At 52.3% G+C, this 20,286-nt stretch overlaps 10 protein-coding genes across 10 annotated transcripts; 6 read left to right on the forward strand and 4 right to left on the reverse strand.

Annotated features, from left to right (window-relative positions):
• Positions 1-360: 360 nt before the first annotated feature.
• NUU61_001807 (COP9 signalosome complex subunit 6) lies at positions 361-1,670 on the reverse strand (the record flags this gene model as incomplete). Its single annotated transcript, XM_056652389.1, has 3 exons — positions 361-812; positions 881-1,339; positions 1,400-1,670. 3 exons carry the CDS (start codon positions 1,668-1,670, stop codon positions 361-363), a joined length of 1,182 nt encoding a protein of 393 aa, XP_056513456.1.
• A 267-nt stretch (positions 1,671-1,937) lies between these two features.
• On the reverse strand, positions 1,938-2,849 carry NUU61_001808 (aromatic alcohol reductase; the record flags this gene model as incomplete). Its single annotated transcript, XM_056652390.1, has 1 exon — positions 1,938-2,849. The coding sequence occupies one exon, from the start codon at positions 2,847-2,849 to the stop codon at positions 1,938-1,940; it is 912 nt and encodes a 303-aa protein (XP_056513457.1).
• Positions 2,850-3,325: 476 nt separating this feature from the next.
• NUU61_001809 (uncharacterized protein) lies at positions 3,326-5,275 on the forward strand (the record flags this gene model as incomplete). The annotated part of the gene is made up of 1 exon (XM_056652391.1): positions 3,326-5,275. One exon carries the CDS (start codon positions 3,326-3,328, stop codon positions 5,273-5,275), a length of 1,950 nt encoding a protein of 649 aa, XP_056513458.1.
• Positions 5,276-5,513: 238 nt separating this feature from the next.
• Positions 5,514-6,806, reverse strand: NUU61_001810 (uncharacterized protein; the record flags this gene model as incomplete). The annotated part of the gene is made up of 2 exons (XM_056652392.1): positions 5,514-6,374; positions 6,507-6,806. 2 exons carry the CDS (start codon positions 6,804-6,806, stop codon positions 5,514-5,516), a joined length of 1,161 nt encoding a protein of 386 aa, XP_056513459.1.
• Positions 6,807-6,835: 29 nt separating this feature from the next.
• Positions 6,836-7,084, forward strand: NUU61_001811 (uncharacterized protein; the record flags this gene model as incomplete). The annotated part of the gene is made up of 2 exons (XM_056652393.1): positions 6,836-6,981; positions 7,027-7,084. 2 exons carry the CDS (start codon positions 6,836-6,838, stop codon positions 7,082-7,084), a joined length of 204 nt encoding a protein of 67 aa, XP_056513460.1.
• Positions 7,085-7,501: 417 nt separating this feature from the next.
• Positions 7,502-9,858, reverse strand: NUU61_001812 (uncharacterized protein; the record flags this gene model as incomplete). The annotated part of the gene is made up of 5 exons (XM_056652394.1): positions 7,502-8,065; positions 8,128-9,028; positions 9,086-9,212; positions 9,292-9,684; positions 9,738-9,858. The coding sequence occupies 5 exons, from the start codon at positions 9,856-9,858 to the stop codon at positions 7,502-7,504; spliced, it is 2,106 nt and encodes a 701-aa protein (XP_056513461.1).
• A 981-nt stretch (positions 9,859-10,839) lies between these two features.
• Positions 10,840-11,730, forward strand: NUU61_001813 (DNA-directed RNA polymerase III subunit C31; the record flags this gene model as incomplete). The annotated part of the gene is made up of 3 exons (XM_056652395.1): positions 10,840-10,947; positions 11,025-11,271; positions 11,348-11,730. 3 exons carry the CDS (start codon positions 10,840-10,842, stop codon positions 11,728-11,730), a joined length of 738 nt encoding a protein of 245 aa, XP_056513462.1.
• Positions 11,731-12,114: 384 nt separating this feature from the next.
• On the forward strand, positions 12,115-14,189 carry tah18 (NAPDH-dependent diflavin reductase; the record flags this gene model as incomplete). The annotated part of the gene is made up of 4 exons (XM_056652396.1): positions 12,115-12,270; positions 12,335-12,510; positions 12,566-12,664; positions 12,728-14,189. 4 exons carry the CDS (start codon positions 12,115-12,117, stop codon positions 14,187-14,189), a joined length of 1,893 nt encoding a protein of 630 aa, XP_056513463.1.
• Positions 14,190-14,706: 517 nt separating this feature from the next.
• NUU61_001815 (electron transfer flavoprotein subunit beta/FixA family protein) lies at positions 14,707-15,745 on the forward strand (the record flags this gene model as incomplete). The annotated part of the gene is made up of 3 exons (XM_056652397.1): positions 14,707-14,760; positions 14,952-15,603; positions 15,663-15,745. The coding sequence occupies 3 exons, from the start codon at positions 14,707-14,709 to the stop codon at positions 15,743-15,745; spliced, it is 789 nt and encodes a 262-aa protein (XP_056513464.1).
• Positions 15,746-17,576: 1,831 nt separating this feature from the next.
• Positions 17,577-19,646, forward strand: NUU61_001816 (lipid-binding SYLF domain-containing protein; the record flags this gene model as incomplete). The annotated part of the gene is made up of 1 exon (XM_056652398.1): positions 17,577-19,646. One exon carries the CDS (start codon positions 17,577-17,579, stop codon positions 19,644-19,646), a length of 2,070 nt encoding a protein of 689 aa, XP_056513465.1.
• Between the last annotated feature and the right edge of the window lie 640 nt (positions 19,647-20,286).

Raw genomic sequence — 20,286 nt, forward strand, 5'->3', positions numbered from 1 at the left:
CGCAGCTCTGTCACGTTGTCTTGTATAGAGTCTGAGCTTGGGGCCGTCGTGTCCAGCGTTGATGATTGAAGTGCGCTTCTCATGCCTAAATAATTTTATGATGACATTGTAATGGTGTGCATGATATGCTTTTTATTCACTTCGAGAACTGGAGAAAGTCTTGTATTCGTCACCTCGTTTAAGCATCTGTCATCAATCAGGGAGAGCCTGAAGCATGGGAAAGCCGCAACGCCAAAAGAGCAATATCAGAAAAACAAAACAAAAAAAAGACCTGAGGCCCCGTATCAAGGGACGTTTTCGTGCTCTAATGAAAAAGAGAACAGGCACAAGGGAAATGGTGGGCTACTACGTAGACGACATCTAATACATAGCGCCACCACCCCGGCCCGAGCCAATACCCTGAGCCAAGAGCTGGTCCTCAAAGCGACTCTGCGCGAGAGCAGGGTTCCTGCGCGAGGGAACATTCGAGCGCGCAGAACTGACGAGGGCAGACTTGCGGCCCAGGTCACGCAGAGCTTTAGCGTTCTTACCGAGTTGGCCCAGGAGCGAGGCCATCAGGACATCGTTGTTCTGGGAGAGGACCTCGGTAGCGAAGGCGCTTTGTTCTGGTGGAGACAGGATCGAGAGGTGCGAGAGGAGGGAGTTGATGTTGCGAAGGATTGGGTGGGATAGTGCGGTGGGGACGTCTTTTGTTGTGCTGTCTTTTTCGGACTCGGTGTCGGAGGAAATGCTGGAGAGGTAGGACTTGATGAGGGAGATGCGGGACTCGAGGGTGCGGATAGCGTTGAGGCGGGTGTTGAGATTGCCGATTACTATGACGATGGGGTCATTAGTTAGATATGCAGAGGAGAAAAAGACAAGGAGGAATGAAGGCACCTACATTCTTCTTCTTGGTGGGGTAGTTCAGCCTGTGTGCTTGTCTTCTGGCCTGCTTGGCGCGTAGACTCTTGGACCTGGCTTTCCGAAGCATTCCCAGAGCTCTTAGCGATGGTATCGAGCCCAATCATCTCCGCCTCCCCGGTCTCAACGGAGTAGGGAAGCTCGCGGAACCGGATGTTCAGCCTCGTCTCCTCGCCGTCAACCTGCATCTCCTTGGCTGTATCGGCAGCATTCTCACCTTCGTGGACACTCTCGTATATAGTTAATGGAAGTTTCGCGCCGCTCGAAGATTGGACCTGGGATGGGTGGAAGGCAAGGAAGATGGACGATTCATTGTAATCCTGCAGAAGCTGCCGGTGGAGAGGCAAGTGGGAGGAGTCAGGTCCAGTCGACGGAGCAGTCGACCACCATCCCACAAGGTCGAGGGGCGGGTCTTTGTGCACATCCTTGACTGTGGTCTCTGTCAGCTAGCTGTCTGGGTGGATTGTTGCTTGGGTGCGGGGGCGGGGAGTCTACGAACGTTGCTTCACGCGCTCCTCGAACCATGCTGCCAGGAGAAGCACTTCGCCATTGGGTCCGCCAGTAATATGGCACTCGAATGCATGCTCCACTGTGATCTCTCGTCCGTTTTGCTGGCCCAACAGAGCGCCAATAATCGGTCCTTGTTGCTGGCGAGCCGCGTGCCGTGTGATATGGTCGGAAACGGTGAGAAGCACGAGCGGGTGCAGCTGGATATGGAGGCCCGAGTCCGAAGACCTTTGGGAAACGAGAGACTGCAACGGATCCATCATTATTGGAGCTCCGAGGTGACTGATGAACCGAGCTCTCTCGGTGGAGAGATGCCGATAAGGTGGTGGTGATGTTTGACTTGTTTGGATGTCTCCGCCTCAGGCAGCAAGGCCCATATTGTGGCCTTACCTCTCAGGCGGTAGGTGGTGATTTCAATCTATACAAATCAAGGATCTGATGAATACAGAAGAGTTCTTTAACAAGGGACTCTCTTAAATAAAAATATGGATATATCTATTAAAGCAATCGATACCATACTTAAGTGGTAATCACAGATAGCTGCCAATCAAAGTGCTCAGCTCAGTCTCACTCATTTCCTTCACTCCCAAGAGCTCGTTGTCAAGATGACTGGAAAAGTCACAGCCGTACTCAGGGGTCCAGGAAGCAAGTATGCAGAAGCCCAACATGGCGGCATCAATATCGCCTTCAGAGCCTTTGGCAAGCTCACGGAAGCTCTCTTGCTTAACCTCCTCCGTGCTTTTAACCACAACATCCCATTCCTTTCCATCGGCTTCTTGGGCGTACTGGATAAGTTTCCTCTGGGTCACTAGTGCAGATTGGACGTAGACAATGCGGTTAACAGTGTCTTCTTGGTGAGAAATGACACCGAGCACGGCCTTGGCCACATCCCGCAGAGTTGTCGCGGTAAAAGGGACATCCCCGCCATTGTACAGAGTCGCGGAGCGATTTTTCGGGTTCACAATTATCCCGGCCGCGATGCACCAGTCCAGAAACAAGCCATTGGCGATACCTGTGTACGTAAATCCGGGATTCGACACGGACTTCTCCAGGAGGTAGTTCTGCGTCGCAACCTTTGGCGCACAAACCGGGAGCTCCATGCTCAAAGCATTCTTCGAATCCATCCCAAATTCCGCGGGGATGAATCGCTTCACTTTGGCGGCGACAGATGCATCGATGAGAGGGTTTTGGCTGCCGATTGCCAACGTGGCGAGACAAGAGACCACGACTTGCACTCCAGACAGCGCCGTCGTCAACGACTCTACGGAGGTAAAGTCAACTTCTTTGCTGGTGATATTGGGATGCGGTTTCAATCTCGACGAATTGCCGCCAATGCGCGAGAGAACGGTGACCAGGTATCCAGCGCCGAGCAGGGCTTCGAGCATTGGAGTGCCGAGATTCCCGGTGGCACCGGCAAGCGCAATTCGATATGAAAGACCCATGGACAGCGTTGATTCTCAAATTGACTGGCGAAAGGGTCTGTTCTCGACTCAGGGTCCCCGTGGTTGCAGAGGCTTGGAGGTGGCGTCTTGAGCATTCGATTCCCAACAGATGGAAAGAAGCAAACTACATATGCCTTGGGTATCCTCCATTCTTATTCCAAACAGTCAGGGGGCAGTTGGTCTCTGCGTACATGGCTGAGAAATGATTTATAATTCAGATATGTCATCTTGTCTGGCTTTTAGAAATCACTCTCGTAGACCTGGACATATCAGCTATTGATAGATCAAAGCCCGAGAAGATAGCTGCACCATAATCAGCATGAATTGAAGCAATTTCCACGATACTTCTGGGAAGTGTTGTTGATCAACGCGAGAGCTTACGGGAGGGGAGCTCTCCAGCGCTTAGTGATCCGGGGCCCCACCTCAACAGGGACAGGCGCCTCCTCCAGCACTCATTCGCGTTGTCGACTCGCACGATGGCTATCCCATCCTCCTTCGAGGAGGTGAAATCACACCTTGCTCAAATTCAGCAGAATCCGAACGTGCCCCTCGATACCCAACTATTCGACCGGCTGAAGCTGCAGCTCGTTGAAGCTACCGACCCCATCGTCCCCGCCACGCTCTTATCGCAGATCTCGGCCCTGCTGCCCGTCCTACAAGAAGATCCCACCCCGGTCACTACTCTTGCAACTAAGGCCACCTCCTACTTTAGCTTTTCGGATCTCCTCTCCATCGAGCCGCCGATCAATCTCGTTGCCGGCTTCAAGGCTCCATCGCCGCCGATCAACCTTCTTGCTATCTCGCTGCTGGCCAAGGCCGGACAGACATCGAGTGATGCTGCCATAGTAGCGGGAGACTCGGGATTGGTTGCTGCACTGGTGGAGTTGTGGCTTTCAACCTCCTCGACGGCCGTTGCGCAAGCGGCGCTTGACGCCTTATGGGCCCTGCTCGAGGTCGACCTAGCGAGCCCTCTCGAGAAAGGAGAATATGACCATGACGAAGAAACGCGCGCAGGACAAGGGCTGATGTGGAGGAGGGTATTTACCGACAAGGATGTCTACGGACTCTTATTTGGGCTGTGCAGCCTCAAGCAAGGCGCTCCAGGCGATTTGTCCAAACGCGAGAGAACTATCGCACAGGGCAGGCTAATGGGACTTTTAGTCAAGGCTGGACGCGTCCGTTGGGATATCATTTCGACATCGCAGGTTTCTGATGTCGAAACCCACTACCAAAGCAGCAATATCCTGCATTTTGCTGCCTGTCAGATGGTCAACTTGAGCGATGTGTTGATGCATATGACTCTGCTGAATTTCTTCCGGGACCTACTCGAGATCGATGCCCCCGGTTTGGTTGCTCGAAGCTCTGTGCAGTCCACCTCGACTTTCTCGTCTCCTGCGCTCGATTTTCTCATTGCGCAAAAGCTGCACGCAAAGGTGTTGGAGTACTATCTCGGCGAGTCGCAGCTGGATGCGGTTGACCTCCACTATCTCTCTGGGCCGGTTATGGCCTATGTGGCACAATACGCCGAGTCCTATCCAAATCACTTTTTGCAAAACCCCATCACCCTCCTTGATGGAATTCTCTCGCGCATAAACAGATCCCTTGCAATTCCCTCCACACAATGGGCTAATGGTGAAGTGCCCACAGGGCACCTGGCCATCCTGGCCTCACTTCCGCGCGTGCTGCTCGTAGAAGCGGGAAAACATGGGGCAAACCCCATATTGACTCTACCTACCAATCCTCCCAATGGTGAAGCTTTCGATGTTCTGGGCAAGATCTTGCGAGGGCCCTCACGGACGGAGATCTCCAATTCGATGGATCTGAATGCAGCCGGCCAAACCCCAACTGACTGGAACCATGAAGCTGCCGCTGCACGAATTCTCTACTTCCTCTACCTCAACGAGCATCCCAGCTTCTGGACCGATGTCGTGGCTGCCGCTGACATCCTGGTAATGAAGGATGTTGCCCTCGCAGCAATCAACTTAATGAAGACCGTCACTATCGCCAATTGGGAGCCCTTGCCTCCAGCACCTCAAAGATCTCCTGCCTCATCGCGATTCCAGCTACCTTCCGAAGCAAGCCTAGGCCAGCTGTCCCCGGCCGCAAGTGGCCTGCTCCCTGCCTCGGGGGCATGGGCGGTGCTCACTCCGCCCGCCCTGACCACTGTTTTACCCTATCTCTTCAAGCCGCCGCGGTCTTACGCAGACTTTGTGGGCGGTGGTGCAGGCGACTCTCAGAATGCGGTCTGGAAAGTGGCAACAGCCAAGTACGAGGTTCTTGTTGCGCTGCACGACCGACTTCAAGAATCTGGTACACAGATAGACGGGACCGAGGATATCTTACGGACCTTGCGGCAGCGCGTGAATGAGGGGCCCTGGGGACCGGCTCCGTCGAGTGCGGCCCAGGTGGAGACGGCTGGGCTGTGAGGGCTCACTTCTGAGCAGACAAGAGAGAAACCATTCATACAAAAAAAAAGTGTCACTGTGGGTCCTATCATTGTGGGTAAGTCCTTTGATAGCTACGTTTACATGGCAGTATTGATTTACCAAATTCTTTCTTCAAATAGCTAATTCAGGGATATGACAACCTATGATGCTTCTACTCTTGGTTGCTTCTACTCTCAGCTCAAAACATGGCTGTATCAAGCCTGAAATGAACATTTACTCAATAGCTCGATTGTACCTTGGCTCTCAATTTCACCCCAAAGACCATAATAACCAACGGTGCCGGGATACTAAAGGCCAGCCCAATAAAGGCGATAGTACGGTTACCCCATCCATAACCAAACACCTGGTACATCCGAGGCCCGAATAACGGAAACAAAAACGCAGTCAAGCCGCACATTAACTGCGTCGCCGCCATGGCACTGCTGATATGATCCGAGTAGGCCTCCATCACGCACGCCTGTGGCGGCATGCCATTAATCTGCATGCCAAGCATATTGAGGAAGATTCCGACATCAACCACAGCCCAATGCAGCCGTTTCTCAGCCGCCCATTCGTACAGGAACAGACTGCTGAGTCTTAGCACGGAACCGGGAAGGACCAGCGGGATGCGGGACTCGGGCGCAGGTTCGCCGTTTAATCTGGATCTCATGCGCCAATATGACAAAACCATGAATGTCGCTTCGATTTGACTGCCGATGACTTCGCCTAGGGCACAGGCAATGTAGCGCAAGCCGCTTAAGTCGATGGACTGCTTGTATTGGTCTATCCAAAGATCTGAGAATGTGGAGAGTACGATGTATAGGATGCCGTAGTAAAACGCCGAGAGGACCGAGGTGATTTGGATAATTGAATGGAAGACAAGTAGACGGAGTGGTCGGATCAGAGCTCGGCCCAGCACCATGGAAGAAAACCTGTTCGCGCGAAGACGCTCGTCGGCTGTTTCATACTGCAAGTCTCCCGTGTCGTGGCGGAGCCGCTCTGCTCGTTTGCGAAGAATCAGAGGCGTGTATGTTTCATGGAATAAGGAAAATGACACCAGGATCATGACAGCTTGGAACACGGAAGTCGCCCAGGACATCTATCGCCAGGTAGTGCGGCCGACCATGAACCCGCCGATAACGGGGCCTGTTATGGAAAGTTAGTTTTGGAACTATATATTATTTCCTTTTCCTCGAAAGGCGTTCCCAAAGGTAATATAGTCCATACCAACAGCAGCAAACAGCAAGGGAATCAGCAAGTAAACACCGAGCAAGCGACCACGCTGTTCTGGACGACACACATCCCCCAGCACCCCTTTAGCCAGCGCATAGTTCGCACTAGCACCAAATCCCGCCAGAAACGGGGCCGTGATCAGCATTTCCTTGCTTTTCGCAAAGCCGCAGACGATATTCCACACCAAGAACCAGAAATTAGACCCATGCAGGATCGGCTTCCTCCCATAAACTTCGGACAAGGGCCCGATGACCAGGGGTCCGAATGCCGTGACCAGCAGATAAATTGATAGCGCCATGGCCCGAGTTCATGTTGAACTCCTGCGCGATGGTCGACAGCGCTGGTGCCATGATCGTCGAGACCATGATGCGGTTGAATCCTGTTGCGGATAGGACGTCGGTCACGGCTCATTTGCGGCTGGCGGTCCAGTCTTTGGAGTTTTCCTTGTCACATGGCTGGGCGAATGTTACTAGGTATGGATCTATCTCTTTGCTGGTGGTTGGTTACATTGGGTCCAGCTCTGTTTCTGGCGTGAAGGTGGTGATGTTATCTGAGTTGGGGTCATGGCGAGAATGAGAGGCCATGGCTAACTTGATTGAAGGCTACTCGGGCATTATATTCTGAGGCAATGAATGGAGGAAACGAAATTCTGGGGTATAAATGTGGGGGACGATCAGATAACGAGTCAATTAACGTGATCAGATAAGATCGAAGGTGTGATGCGGATGCTGCAGTCCCCGGATGCAAGCCGGAGCTAGCCCTGGCCTGGAATCATTGTCTTCGGATAGCCTGCTTGATGTCAGCAGGCAGCAGGCAGCCTGGATGACAGAATGTAACTGGTTCTAAACATCTACAACAGAGCTGAAAGAAAAAACACTTGACATAATCACAACGTTCATGGCATTCATTATCATCGAACGTTCTCTGGGGTATGTCCATAAAAAAGGCATCCCTTCCTAATTACAACGAAGTTATATAAGCCCATGAGCGTCTCTAAACAATGTGAGCTTTAAAGCCCGACAGGAACTCCAAAAACAGCGAAATCAGCTTCTCATTAGTCGATTTCTCCTCGGGATGAAGACTGCCGGTGCCATTAGTTGAAAACGGCACACAGGGACCACCATGGAACATGGAGTCGGCGGCAGCAGACCAGATAGACACGGGCTTGTCGATGTTCTCAGCGGTAAAGAAGCGGCGGCATTCGGCAGCTTCGTAGACAAACTGGCGCGGAACCTTGTCGTTCTTAGAGCTAAACGCACTCAGGAGGTTCACCCCGCCCGAGTACAGCGTCAGAGGGAAGTCCTTGAGAGGGATAGGCACCACGCGCTCCCACTTCTTGTATTCCTCTTTGTTCAGCGTCTGCTTGGCCAGGGATTTGGCCATGGGCAGGATTGACGCAATCTGGGAGAACTGAAGCACCTGCGCGCCCTTGGTCCCGCCCAGGCCCTGCATCGGAGCAAATTGCGGGCGGCCGCCAAAAGCGATGGTCCGGACACCCTGCTCTTTCATGAGCTCGGCGAAGACAGTGCAGGTAGATGCGCAGTAGCCATCGGTGATCTATATAGGAGTTAGTAAACCCCGTTCAGACGAGATCGTGAGCGCAACTGTTATGACCATACCATGATGATGTCCTCGGGCTCAAAGGCCGCTTTAGACGGGTTGAGCATCACATTGCCGTAACCATTGATGGGAACTTCGTGCTCGGAAACGCGCGAGAAATTGGTGGCAAAGAGACTGGAGGACTCGACTCCCGAGATATTCCGCGGGGAGTATAAATCTTTCCACGACTTGAATCCTTTCTTCTGGTCCGGTTGGACCATCGATGTCCAGTCAAATGGAGGAAACCCCTTCAGAATAGAGTCGGGCCGTTGAACAATAGGAGAAGCAACTTTTCCAAGCAAATTGACGGCATCGTGAGCCCGGAACCGCCCAGCCGAGTAGGGTACCTTGTCTGGGAAGAACATGCGGAACAGATTATCGCCAGCCAGGACACTACCACCAGGATTGCCCGACAAATCGACGATCATCTTCTTCTTACCCTTGTCGGTGGCATTCGCGAGAAAATCACGGGCAGTGTTGGAGAAGTCGACGATCTCCGTGTCGGGCAATTTCCCGTCTGACGTCGCACCCTGAACCTGGAAGCTCGGGACGCTCAGCACCGCGATATCCTTGAGGCCAGAATGTTCGGGGAAGAAGCCCATGATCCGGTTGAAGTTGTCTCGGACGAATGGTTCGGGATATCCATCTGGCAGCGGCAGCGGGTGAGCTTCTGAGCCTGACTGGCTGGAAGACGAGTCCTTGTTTGCAACACAGAAATTCTCATACAAGGCCGTGGTGTTCTGCCATGGGAACTCTCTTAAATGCACGATAGTTTCCGAGTCGGTCTTGGAGCCGTTCGCAAAGCGCAGAATTTGGGATCCGCCGGGCCATCGGGTGGTCGAGCTGTAATATCCAGCGAACATACTGCTGTTGCCGGTACTGCCGATACTCATTGCGTTCGAGTGAAAGAGGGTGTTGTAGCTGAAATCATACAATCAGCCATCAAGTTGGAAAGCAAAACAGGGAGATGCAACTTACAGAGCGTCCAAGTCCTGCGGTTTCTGGTATATTGAAATCCTTTTCATATGCTTGACCACGTCGACTCCGTTGATGGACTGGACCGGAGAGACTTTGTGCGGGTGAGAGCTCAACAGCCGAGCATCCTCTATTTCACGGTAAAACAGTTAGAAAGTCCCCTTAGATCGAAACAAGCTCAAGTATAAAACCCCACGAGGGTACCCCACCAGTTGTGTAGATTTTTGGGAGATCGATCCCGTTGGTGGAAATCGACACCAAAGGCGGCTCATTTCGGAACGTAAAGATGGAGTGCGAGCAAAAATCCGCAGACAGATGGCCGTCGTACGCCGAGGTGACCAGTGTTTGCAGATCTGAGTCGAATTCGTACTGGTTCTTGTAGTGATTGGCCGCAGCCTTCTCTTGAATTGCGTTCAATCCTCCCATCAAATCGGTCGGTGGCATCTGATAGCCTGAGGGTGGGTTCTTGAGGGTCTCTAGGGTCGAGTGGAATTGCAAATATTTGCGATACTCCTTCACAAAGGACACAGCCAGCTTCGACTCAAAAGGCATCGACCGCAAACAGCGGAGAGCCAACTGGCCTGGAAAAGTGACTAAGGGGTCTGGGATTTCGGTTAGCATTGAACAAATATCCAGCGAGCTGTGCCATCCTCACTGTCATTGCCCGGGTTCGCAACCCGGCTGTGGATTTGACTGCAAGCATCCTCATCATATGATTGCGCTGCCACCGAAAGACCGGCCAAGCAAGAAAAGATCACACTCGGACCGAATCTCATGGCTGATCCTCAAGTCTGAAACTGAGCAAGTTCGCGCACACAGATCGATCAACATCCGGGGGCGGTCCCACGGCCTCTTTATAGGCTCCGCTTGGGTGCGGCTGCATCGCCTCTTACACTAAACAGGGGGCCAATGCCAAGTGCCGGAGGGATTCAGTTCAGAGATGGAGTGGCCTCTCAGATGCCCTGAGTTTGGCCATGTGGAGTCTCATGTTGGACATTGTAGGGCCCGCATCTCACAGCGTGGGGGCCGGGCACGCTCCTTCATTACCAAGAGGGTCCAAATCCATTCGGATAGTATGAAGTGAATTCGATAATAGAGGCAGGAATTATATCTCAACTCCAAGTTTCAGACAGCGATTTCCAACTTCAACGGTGTTTGATGAAGTGCGCCATAAGGATAGCCTGCTTCCAAGGTTATCTCCACTTTTCCCCTGGTTCCTATTTTTGTCCTGCGCGATGATCTCATTTTGTAGTCTCTGCTTTGGTAGTCGGACCATTTGATTTAAGATCTTCCGAGTCAAATCGAAGAATCTGCATAGAATCCAACAAGAACTGACGGGCAGCTGCATGGGACTATCTGTAATTGAGAAACAAACCAACCGCCCTTTGCTTTGATGCTGTTTCTTTTTGGGTGTTTTTTTAACTCGAGATTCTGAAACTTCATTTTGAGAGGAGTAAGACCTAGCTCATCCTTCTAGTGGAACAAAATCTTGTACTTAAATTAAAAAGGAGAGGGGAAAAAACAAAAACGAAAACAAAAAAAGAAAACTCTATAGATATCCGTTGAGACCTGAGGCATCAATGAACAGCACTGGGTCACATGACCAATGGGTGAGTCAGCGCCTTGAATGCCCGCAGCCCCACTCGCGCGTAAAATTCCCGCTGTAGTTTCATACGATGCCATCGTGAAGAGTCTCGAGTGGCATTTCACTTCGTCAATTTGGTTCACTTGGTCTGCACATCTTCCCTCAGCCCACCATGTCACGCGCTGGTGCCAAGAAGGGTCGACGGATGCCCGGTGCTGAGTTCAGCTGGGATGCTGATCCGGGCGGCGAGCCCGACACAGCTCCCACGCCTTTGTACCCGGTAGGTTAAACACCTCGAACGTACCTGCTGCTTCAGATATTTTCTTGGCTGCTTGTACTGATCCTCGGAATCCATAGAAATACGTCGTTCCTCTCGCTCGCAAGTTAAACCCTCGAGAACAATCCCAGGTCGACTACTACCGGGGGCTCCGTGAACGGTTCCACGAAGGGCCCTACTACTCTGTCCTCGATGCATCCTCCTCCACTGCCAAGAAAGGCAGCGCCGCGCGCGTCAACTTCGACCCATTCCACGGCATGCCCACCTACTCGGGGCGCTACCAAAAGAAGCGGCGGACGTTACCCAAGATCTCAGGGCAGTCATACCGTACGTTTCTCTCTGCAAGCAAACTCGACTTTCCTCTTCAAATGTGCGCCAACTAATCTCAACCAAATGAACGCAGACTTGAATTTCTTTCCCCGCGAGTTCTGGCAGACCCTCCAACCCAACTTCCGGCCTGGCGGTATGATGGACGGCTACGAAGCACAAATGCCCCGAGCTGGTGTCAAGCGCGGGTTTGAAGACGAGGAAGATGAAGCCGAAGATGACGCAGCGAAGCGACGAGCAGCTGGGGGAGAGGAGGACGAGGGCGAGGGCGAGGTAGATGCCGACGAAGGGGAGCTGCTGGAGGGAGAGGAGGACCAAGAAGAAGAGATTGTGGACGACGACTTTGAGGATGACGACGACGAGATGGGGGGCGACTACAATGCCGAGCAATACTTTGATGGCGGAGACGACGATTTCGGGGACGATGACGGCGGTGGCGGTGACGAGGACACATATTGAGAAGCTGACCGAGATACCCTTGTATTTGTTTTCCTTGCTATGCCTTTCAGCGATTCTTCTATGCTTTGTTTAGCAAATCTCATGTGGACTGGACGGTCCTGGTCTTTACGCAGGTTGTTTTCATAGGATGAAGTACAGGTATGGCTCTCGCCGTAGACATAGTCCTCTGGATTTGTGCTCACTTTGACCATTTGAGCATATTCCTACAGTCTAGCACGCTTATCACTCGCCAATCCATGTTCTGTAGTTCTATAGATCATAGGGCGATGTCGGCCATGGATGACGTCAGCCATCCCGCAGCGAGATCGGCCTCGCCTGGAATTTTTGGAGGGGCAAAGCTTCGAGCAAAACAACATCTTTCCGGCGTGGGCATCGAGCCGCAGCATGGGCGACAGCCAGCCTCATTCGACAAAACGCTCGGCGCTTATCCTGTATGGCTCTGAGACAGGCAATGCCCAGGAAGTGGCCGAGGAATTGGGCGCCCTCGCCGAACGTCTCCGATTTGCGACACACGTATCCGAGTTGAATCAGGCCAAGCCGGTGCGAATACTATACGCGTTTCTGCTATTGGATATAATGGTACTGACTGGTTAAATGGCTTAAGGAACATCTGCCTTCGCACACTCTCACAATCTTCGTGGTTTCAACGACCGGCCAGGGAGATCTCCCCGCGAATGCGAGGACGTTTTGGAAATCGCTTCTGGTGAAGAAACTCCCGCCGACATATTTGAGTGGGGTCAACTTTGCGTCGTTTGGCTTGGGGGATAGCTCATATCCCAAGTATGTTGGAACGAGAAACTGTCATCGTTGTCGACTGGTGCTGATGGGATGCTAGGTTCAATTGGGCAATCCGGAAGCTCTACAAGCGATTACTGCAGCTGGGCGCGAATGATATTTACCCCACGGGCGAAGCAGACCAACAACATCCTGAAGAGTGAGTAGCTCCTTCATAACTTGTCTGCGGTACCGAGCTTGCGCTCATGTTCTTCAATTCCAGACTCGAGGGCACATTCATACCGTGGATGACCAATTTTCGGAAGCATCTGCTTGACAGACATCCTCTACCTCCCGGACAACATGTCATTCCCGATGATGTGCAACTACCACCCAAATGGATATTGCAATTGAGGGAAGATGGCGAGTCAACGAAAGTGCCTACACCCGCTGCTCCAACAGAATTACATCTGGAGCACGACATTCGACCTCTCCCAAATACCTTGCATGCAACCCTGGTTGAGAATCGGCGTGTGACTCCACCGAAACATTGGCAGGATGTGCGATATGTGTCCCTGACCGTCCCCGACTCGGTCTCCTATGTCCCGGGGGACATGATCGCCATCACACCCAAGAGTTCGGCAGCCGATGCCCAGCTTCTGATCGACCTGATGGGATGGGGCGAACAGGCAGATCGCCCAATTTCTTTAGTTCCCACAGGCGATATATCTTCTCCGCCCCCAATACCGGGTCTTGACTCATATCCCAACCTGACATTACGTGCACTCCTCATTGATTATCTGGATATTCGAGGGATCCCCCGCCGGTCATTCTTTGCCGCAATTTCACACTACACGGAGGATGACAGGCACAAGGAACGGTTACAAGAATTCACCAATCCCGATTATCTCGACGAACTATGGGACTATACGACACGGCCACGACGCAGTATTCTTGAGGTGTTGCACGAGTTCCACTCGGTTAAGATCCCCTGGCAGCACGCGCTGTCGGTTCTTCCGATCATGCGAGCCCGACAGTTTAGCATCGCCAGCGGCGGGAAGCGCAAGCAGGCCGCAGATGGCACGACACAGTTCGAGCTGCTGATCGCTATCGTTAAATACCAGACCGTCATCAAACGCATCCGAGAAGGCGTCTGCACCAAGTATCTCTCGATGCTCCAACCGGGAAGTACCCTCCGCGTCCAGCTACAATCCGGAGGCATCAATTCCTCGGTACAGCAGCTCACCGCCGCCACCGTGCTTATCGGCCCCGGCACAGGTATTGCGCCTCTCCGCTCCATGCTGTGGGAAAAGGCAGCACTCGTCCAGCAATTCCGCGAACAAAACCCTGGCGTGGAACCACCCATTGGTCCCACCGTTCTCTTGTACGGCGGGCGCAACCGAGCCTCTGATTTCTTTTTCGAGGAAGAATGGAGCTACTTGAGCAAGATCATTCCACTGCAGGTGCTGACAGCGTTCTCGCGAGACCAGCAGCATAAGGTCTATGTGCAGAACACTATCCGACAGAACTTTGCGCTCTTTTCCCGTCTTTTGCATGATATGCAGGGCTCTGTTTATATTTGCGGATCCTCTGGGCGGATGCCTCAAGCTGTGCGAGAGGCGCTTATTGAGACCTTCCAACATGGTGGGACGCCGGCACCGGGCGGTCCGTTCAGTCGGGCACAAGCAGAGGAATACTTGATTAGTATGGAGAAGAGTGGACGTTATAAACAAGAGACGTGGTGACGCTGTACAACAGGCTAGGCGCATAGTCAATCAAATTTTTGCGGGTCTAAGAGCAGGAAATTTCTGGAGTTGGGAGAGTATACGCCCAGATGGGTATAGCAGTACACACACACTATATCAGAATAAGCAACTATCCTTTCGTGGTTTAATACACGAACTTGATTAGTTTAGATATCTCTTTATGCCCTTAACCTTAACATCTCTAACTGAGTATATTCTAGAAGGACACGTTCTCGATTATCCCAGGCAGCTTCCAGTCTACTTTTGTTTGGATTGTGATGATGGAATGCATCACTAGTAAGACTAATAGTACTTCACCCCACATGATCATCCAGGGTCTCCAAGGACAATACCATCTCATAGGCTGTATGGTTAACCTCGGCTGGGATGGTTCGACGAGGGCTAAACTCGGGCCGCGTCGGCGTTTTCAATTTCTTGGCGCTCCGTCACCGCAGTCGACTCTTCCGCTCCCTCTCTCTCCATCAATTGCACTCCTCTTTGGTTTCAATCACTCACCATGGCTAGTGGTTTGCGGATATTGGTGCCCGTGAAACGGGTCATTGACTATGCGGTCAGTTGGCAAAATCCTCTACCTCTTCCACCCGCGACCGGTGATCGGAGCGCATGCAGATGAAGACCGAGTTGTCTCGATTTGAGCATAATCATTGTTCAGCACGAGCACCCACTAGCTCGGCGAATCATACATTTATGCTGTTGTATATATAAATCTCAACGAGAAGCTAACATAGAAATGAATGACAGGTCAAACCGCGCATCAACAAAGCCCAGACGGGCGTCGAAACCGCCGGCGTCAAGCACTCGATGAACCCATTCGACGCCCTCTCAATTGAAGAAGCCGTGCAGCTCCGCGAGCGCAAGGGCCCGATCAAAGTCGACGACATCCTCACCCTGGCCGCCGGCGGCCCCAAGTGCCCGGACGTGCTGCGCACCGCCATGGCCATGGGCGCCGACCGGGCCTTCCACATCGATGTTCCCGAGGGCGCGGGCGACGGCGGGCCCGAGCCGCTGACCATTGCCAAGATGCTGCGCGGCGTCGTCGAGAAAGAGAACATCAATCTCGTGCTGCTGGGCAAGCAGGCTATCGACAGCGACCAGGGCCAGACCGGCCAGATGCTCGCGGGTCTGCTGGGCTGGCCGCAGGCGACCCAGGCTAGCAAGGTGGATGTCAAAGATGAGTCCGGGACTGTCGAGATTACTCATGAGGTCGATGGTGGTGTGGAGACTCTGCGTGCGAAGCTGCCACTGGTTGTCACGACGGATCTGCGCTTGAATGAGCCGCGCTATGCTATTCTTCCCAATATCATGAAGGCTAAGAAGAAGCCGCTGGACAAGAAGACTCTGGCTGATTTCGGAGTTGAGGATACCCGCCGGTTGAAGACGCTCAAGGTGACCGGTATGTACTTCCCCTCTTCTTCTTAGACTCCTGTCTTTAACCCATACTAACCTCGCTAGAACCCCCGCCCCGGAAGGGTGGTGGCAAGGTGGAGGACGTCGACGGCCTCGTCTCCAAGCTGAAGGAGCTGGGTGCGCTGTGAGAGCTTGTGGTTTTCTCTGTTTCTATATCAATTCAAACACCCCCTGTGTCGCTAGACCTTGTTTCCATCTTGACGTTTCTCATGACCATGTTGGGCATGTGCATGTGCCAGTTATCCAGTTGTATTGAAGAAATAAAACATTACTGGGAAATCCACCCAGTAGATCCTTGGTTATTGAACAGATCCTGACATGAATGTGTGGCTGAGGCATTGTCAAGTTTGCGAGTCAGTAGAATGGCATTGTGTCAATAGGGCTTGTTGACTGCTCCAATCTCCATCATACCACAAAGACACTAAATGACTTAGGGCATCCACTCCTGCCCGGCCACAACACATAAAATGGCCGAGTAAATTCTCAACCACCTCCTCGGGGACCCCAGAGCACAAATAATCAGGTCAATCCTTGTTCGCAGACTATCTCTTGGGACCGTCCCCAACTGCACTGTCAGCAGAGCCCGTCTCCCGAGGTCCGATATGCCAGTCCAAAGCCCAACGGACTGGATGGACTCCATCCAGCTCCAGCTCCAGCTCCACGCAGGGACATGCACTGAGCTCCCCAGAGTTTCAGGAAGAATGCCGCTCGGAAAGTCTATTGTAGCCAAGAGGATGCGAAATATGTTGTAATGGATCCACTGAAAAATGCGCACGGCATCCTTCTTCTCAAATATACTCAGAATATAAGAAATCATCCCCTAAAGAATACTATTTGATATTTGGGGGATCCCTGTGCCAGTGCATTGTCGATCTATACAAGCCCTAAAGTGACCTGTCAAGCGGATCCACTAAAGCAACAACTCTCTTTTTATATTTTTTTTTTTCATATTTTTCCACTGAAGTTGTCTTTTTGTTTCACAATTAAATCCAGAGAACTTGTTTCACTCATAGACTCTGCCTAAATTCCCATCTCGACTTGGGGGGACCCACGTCCACGTAGGCCTGGTTGCTTTGATTGCCGGGGGTGGGGGTGTGATCTATCGCAGACATGCAATATACCAGGATTGAATAATCTCTTATATTTTTTAATTTTTTTTTCTAGTCGAATAGAAGAAAGAAAATTAAATAGAATAGCACTAATGTGAATATGTCACTGAATTTCAAATCCCAATTTCAAATACAATAGTCAATAATGCTATAGTAATTGTCTTATAAAAACGTTACGAGTCGAGTCGATGACATCGCCGGGCCCGCCGTTCCATGGACCTGCGGGTGTTCTGGGCTTTGGAGACGTCTCTTCCGTGCGTCCCGATCTTCTATTTTTTTCTTTCTTTTTTCTGCCTTTTCTTTCCTTGCCTTTCGTTCATCTCTTTCAAAAAGGCCCTGGTGCCTGGTTTTCCGCTCATCCCGACTTCTTTCATCTTCGGCCCATACCTCGGCTTCTACACTCCGGCTTTGCCATCGCATGCCCTCGGCCGCCACTCGGCTCCCCGGCCTTTGGATATTATTCGAAAAAGATATTCATATATTCCCTGGGGTTTCTCATCAGTCCTGCTGCATCGCATCAGTCTTGATCAAGTGAAGGTTCCAGCGCTGAAACGCTTGAGGCCGTGACATTCCTCCCCGCACGCATTCCGCTGTGGCGACTGCAGATCCTACCGAATTCCTCCAGTATCCGAACCCGATCGCTCTCGCTCCACATTCCGGATCGCATTGAGAAGAATCCTCCGGTCCATGCGTGCTGTTCGCAGCACATCCGCGTTTCAGTATTCGGTTGATCGATTTGCGTGCCTGGATCCGCGCACCAGGCCAGAAGCCTAGGGCTTTCTTATTCTTCTTCTTATAATTGCTGTTTGAGTGTTTTATTGTTTGATCTTTCGCCAGCTTCTTCGACACCATGCCTCAATTCAGCTGGGAGAATACAAAGCGCTACTCGAAAAAGGGCTTCGACAAAGCGTGGGACACCGTCGATAAACTCGGCGCTCCCGTCAACCGCCTGTCCTACAAACTGGGCACCGAGGCCTTCTGGCCCATGACCATCGACAAGGAAAGTGACAAGGCAGCGCGCATCCTGCGCAGCTTCTGCAAAGATGGATTCTACGCACCCGAGTCGACCGACTCCACCGACTCCAACGGCAAGATTAACCGCCCCAAGGGCAAACAGCGCGTCCTACAAAAGATCCCCGCGCAAGTTATCCAGAATGCAAAGGGGCTGGCTATCTTCACCACCATGCGCACGGGGCTCTGGGTCAGCGGGTCTGGCGGGAGTGGCGTGCTGCTGGCGCGCATCCCCGAGACAGGTGAATGGAGTCCCCCGTCGGGGATTATGCTGCACACAGCAGGTATTGGCTTCTTAGCCGGTGTCGATATCTACGACTGCGTGGTGATTATCAATACTTATGAGGCGCTCGACGCCTTCAAGAAAGTGCGCTGTACCCTCGGTGGTGAGGTCAGCGCCACGGCCGGTCCCGTGGGAATGGGAGGGATACTCGAGTCTGAGGTCCATAAACGGCAGGCTCCGATCTACAACTATATGAAGAGCAAGGGTCTCTACGCTGGCGTTTCCATCGACGGCACAGTTATCATCGAACGTACCGACGAGAATGAGCGTTTCTACGGTGAGCGCATCTCGGTTAGCGACATCCTCGCGGGGAAACTGAGACACCCGCCGCATTACATCTCCACTTTGCTCGAGACTGTCAAGGCCGCACAGGGCGATGTGAATGTGGACGAGAACTTGGTTCCGCCACCTGGCGAAACACCCGGCGATGTTGAGCTGGCGAACCACGACATGTCTGCCTTTGGCGTGCCGGCTGTGGATGATCCGGATCCATTCGGAGTAAAAGCGTTAGAGGCCGAGGGCCTGTTCATCCGCGAGGCTGGTAGCAAGATTAGGCCAACTGCTGATGCATTTGAATTCCGGCCCAGCCCCAGCAGCCCCATCTATGCGACGTTCCCGCGCCGCAGCCTTGATAGTTCCCCGCGGACCAGCTGGCGCGCCAGCGTGCAGAGTTACACGAGCGTGGACCGCGGCACTCAGACCGACGACGCCCCGCTAACTGCGACAACCTCAGTAAGCCGAGCGTCATCGCGCAGCGCCAAGGAGTCAACGGGCGTTTCTTCGCTCGCTCCGTGGGATGAGGACGACGCTCACTGGGACACGGTGCCGATCCACGGTGGCGAGAAAGACGAGAAAGTCAACGGAAATGGCGTTGATTACCATCACGAAGACCATGCAATTGAGTACGACGATGACGACCTGGAGGTGCACGAGGTGAGCAACGCAACCGTGACCAAGCAGGAGAGCGTCGCCCCGTCTCCTATTACCGTCGACGAGCACCCTTTCCCCGGCGACCCCAAGCGCTTCTCCCCGAACTTCACTCGCGCTCGTCTGGTCACCATCCCCAAACGTTCCGGGCCGCCCGCCCTGCCTCCTCGCCACCCACAGCACATCTGGGGCTCGGGATCCAGCCGTGCCTCCACTTCGCCCACTGCCCTCTCGCATTCCAGCCACAGCACCGAACCGACCGAAAACACTGAGCCGATTGAGCCGGTTGAGCCCATCACTGAGTCTGTGACCGTGAAGCAGCTCCAGACTACTACTGCCGTGCCTGCCGTTGATGAGAATGAGGATGTCGACTCTGCTTCTGAGTTGCCGACGGACAAGGACGAGTTCCATTCCATGAACGGAGACCACGAGTCGGATGGCGAGGATGTCACTTTCATGGAAAATCATGTTGTGCCAGAAACCGAGCGGAAAGAGTCTGTCACAACAGTGTCAGACTCAAAGCCAGAAACCAAGACCAATGAGAATGAGCAGCCAGAGGCCGAAGAGCAAGCAAAGACGCAAGACTCGGAAGGGCAATTTCTCGACAAGAAACTCGGAGAGATCACCATCGATGACCCGCGGCCTGAGCTGAAACTCGACACCACCAACACCGGCTCCTCCTATGGCTATGCTGCGTGAATGTAGCTCAGTAAGCATTGAGCTATGAATCTCTATTGATATTACGACCTCTCCCTCTCATCCACATATTGACTTTCTCTCTCTTTCCCGTCTTTCTTCTTTCATATACGCGTTGCTTTATGATACCTGTCCATCCTGGCTGATTTGGTGTTCCGGAGTCCCGATACCATGGTTTTCTTTGTTGTTTATTTATCAACCGCTGTTCTTGCTCCCAATCTGTGATGAATCTGTGAATTTTTTTTTTCAATGGAGCAGCCTGCTCTTCATCTGTCTCATTAGTGAATTTCTAGCGTTCTCTGCATTTTAACCAGAGGTTTGGGCGATACTACACTTGATGAATTGAACATTGCTCTCAGCTATAAAGTAACAGTCTGGTGCACATATTCAATTCTATTTGCTATCACTGTTTTTTTTTTTTTTTTTTTTTTTGTTCTCTTACAAATGACGTGAACCTACTTCTCTTTTTAGTAGGCCTGTAGTCGTATTTACCGTCACTTTATTCCAGAGATTAAGAACACAAAGACAGATACTTGATCTTAAGACTGGTCACTATGTTTTCATCTAGGGCCCAAGAAATCATGATCTTTTCCCTAGAAATTGTTCTGCAGAGTAAGAGGGGGGCTTTGGGTGTCACACACTA

The sequence above is a fragment of the Penicillium alfredii genome (genome assembly GCF_028826965.1).
Source record: "Penicillium alfredii strain IBT 34128 chromosome Unknown utg000004l_segment0_segment0, whole genome shotgun sequence".
Lineage (NCBI taxonomy): Eukaryota > Fungi > Ascomycota > Eurotiomycetes > Eurotiales > Aspergillaceae > Penicillium > Penicillium alfredii.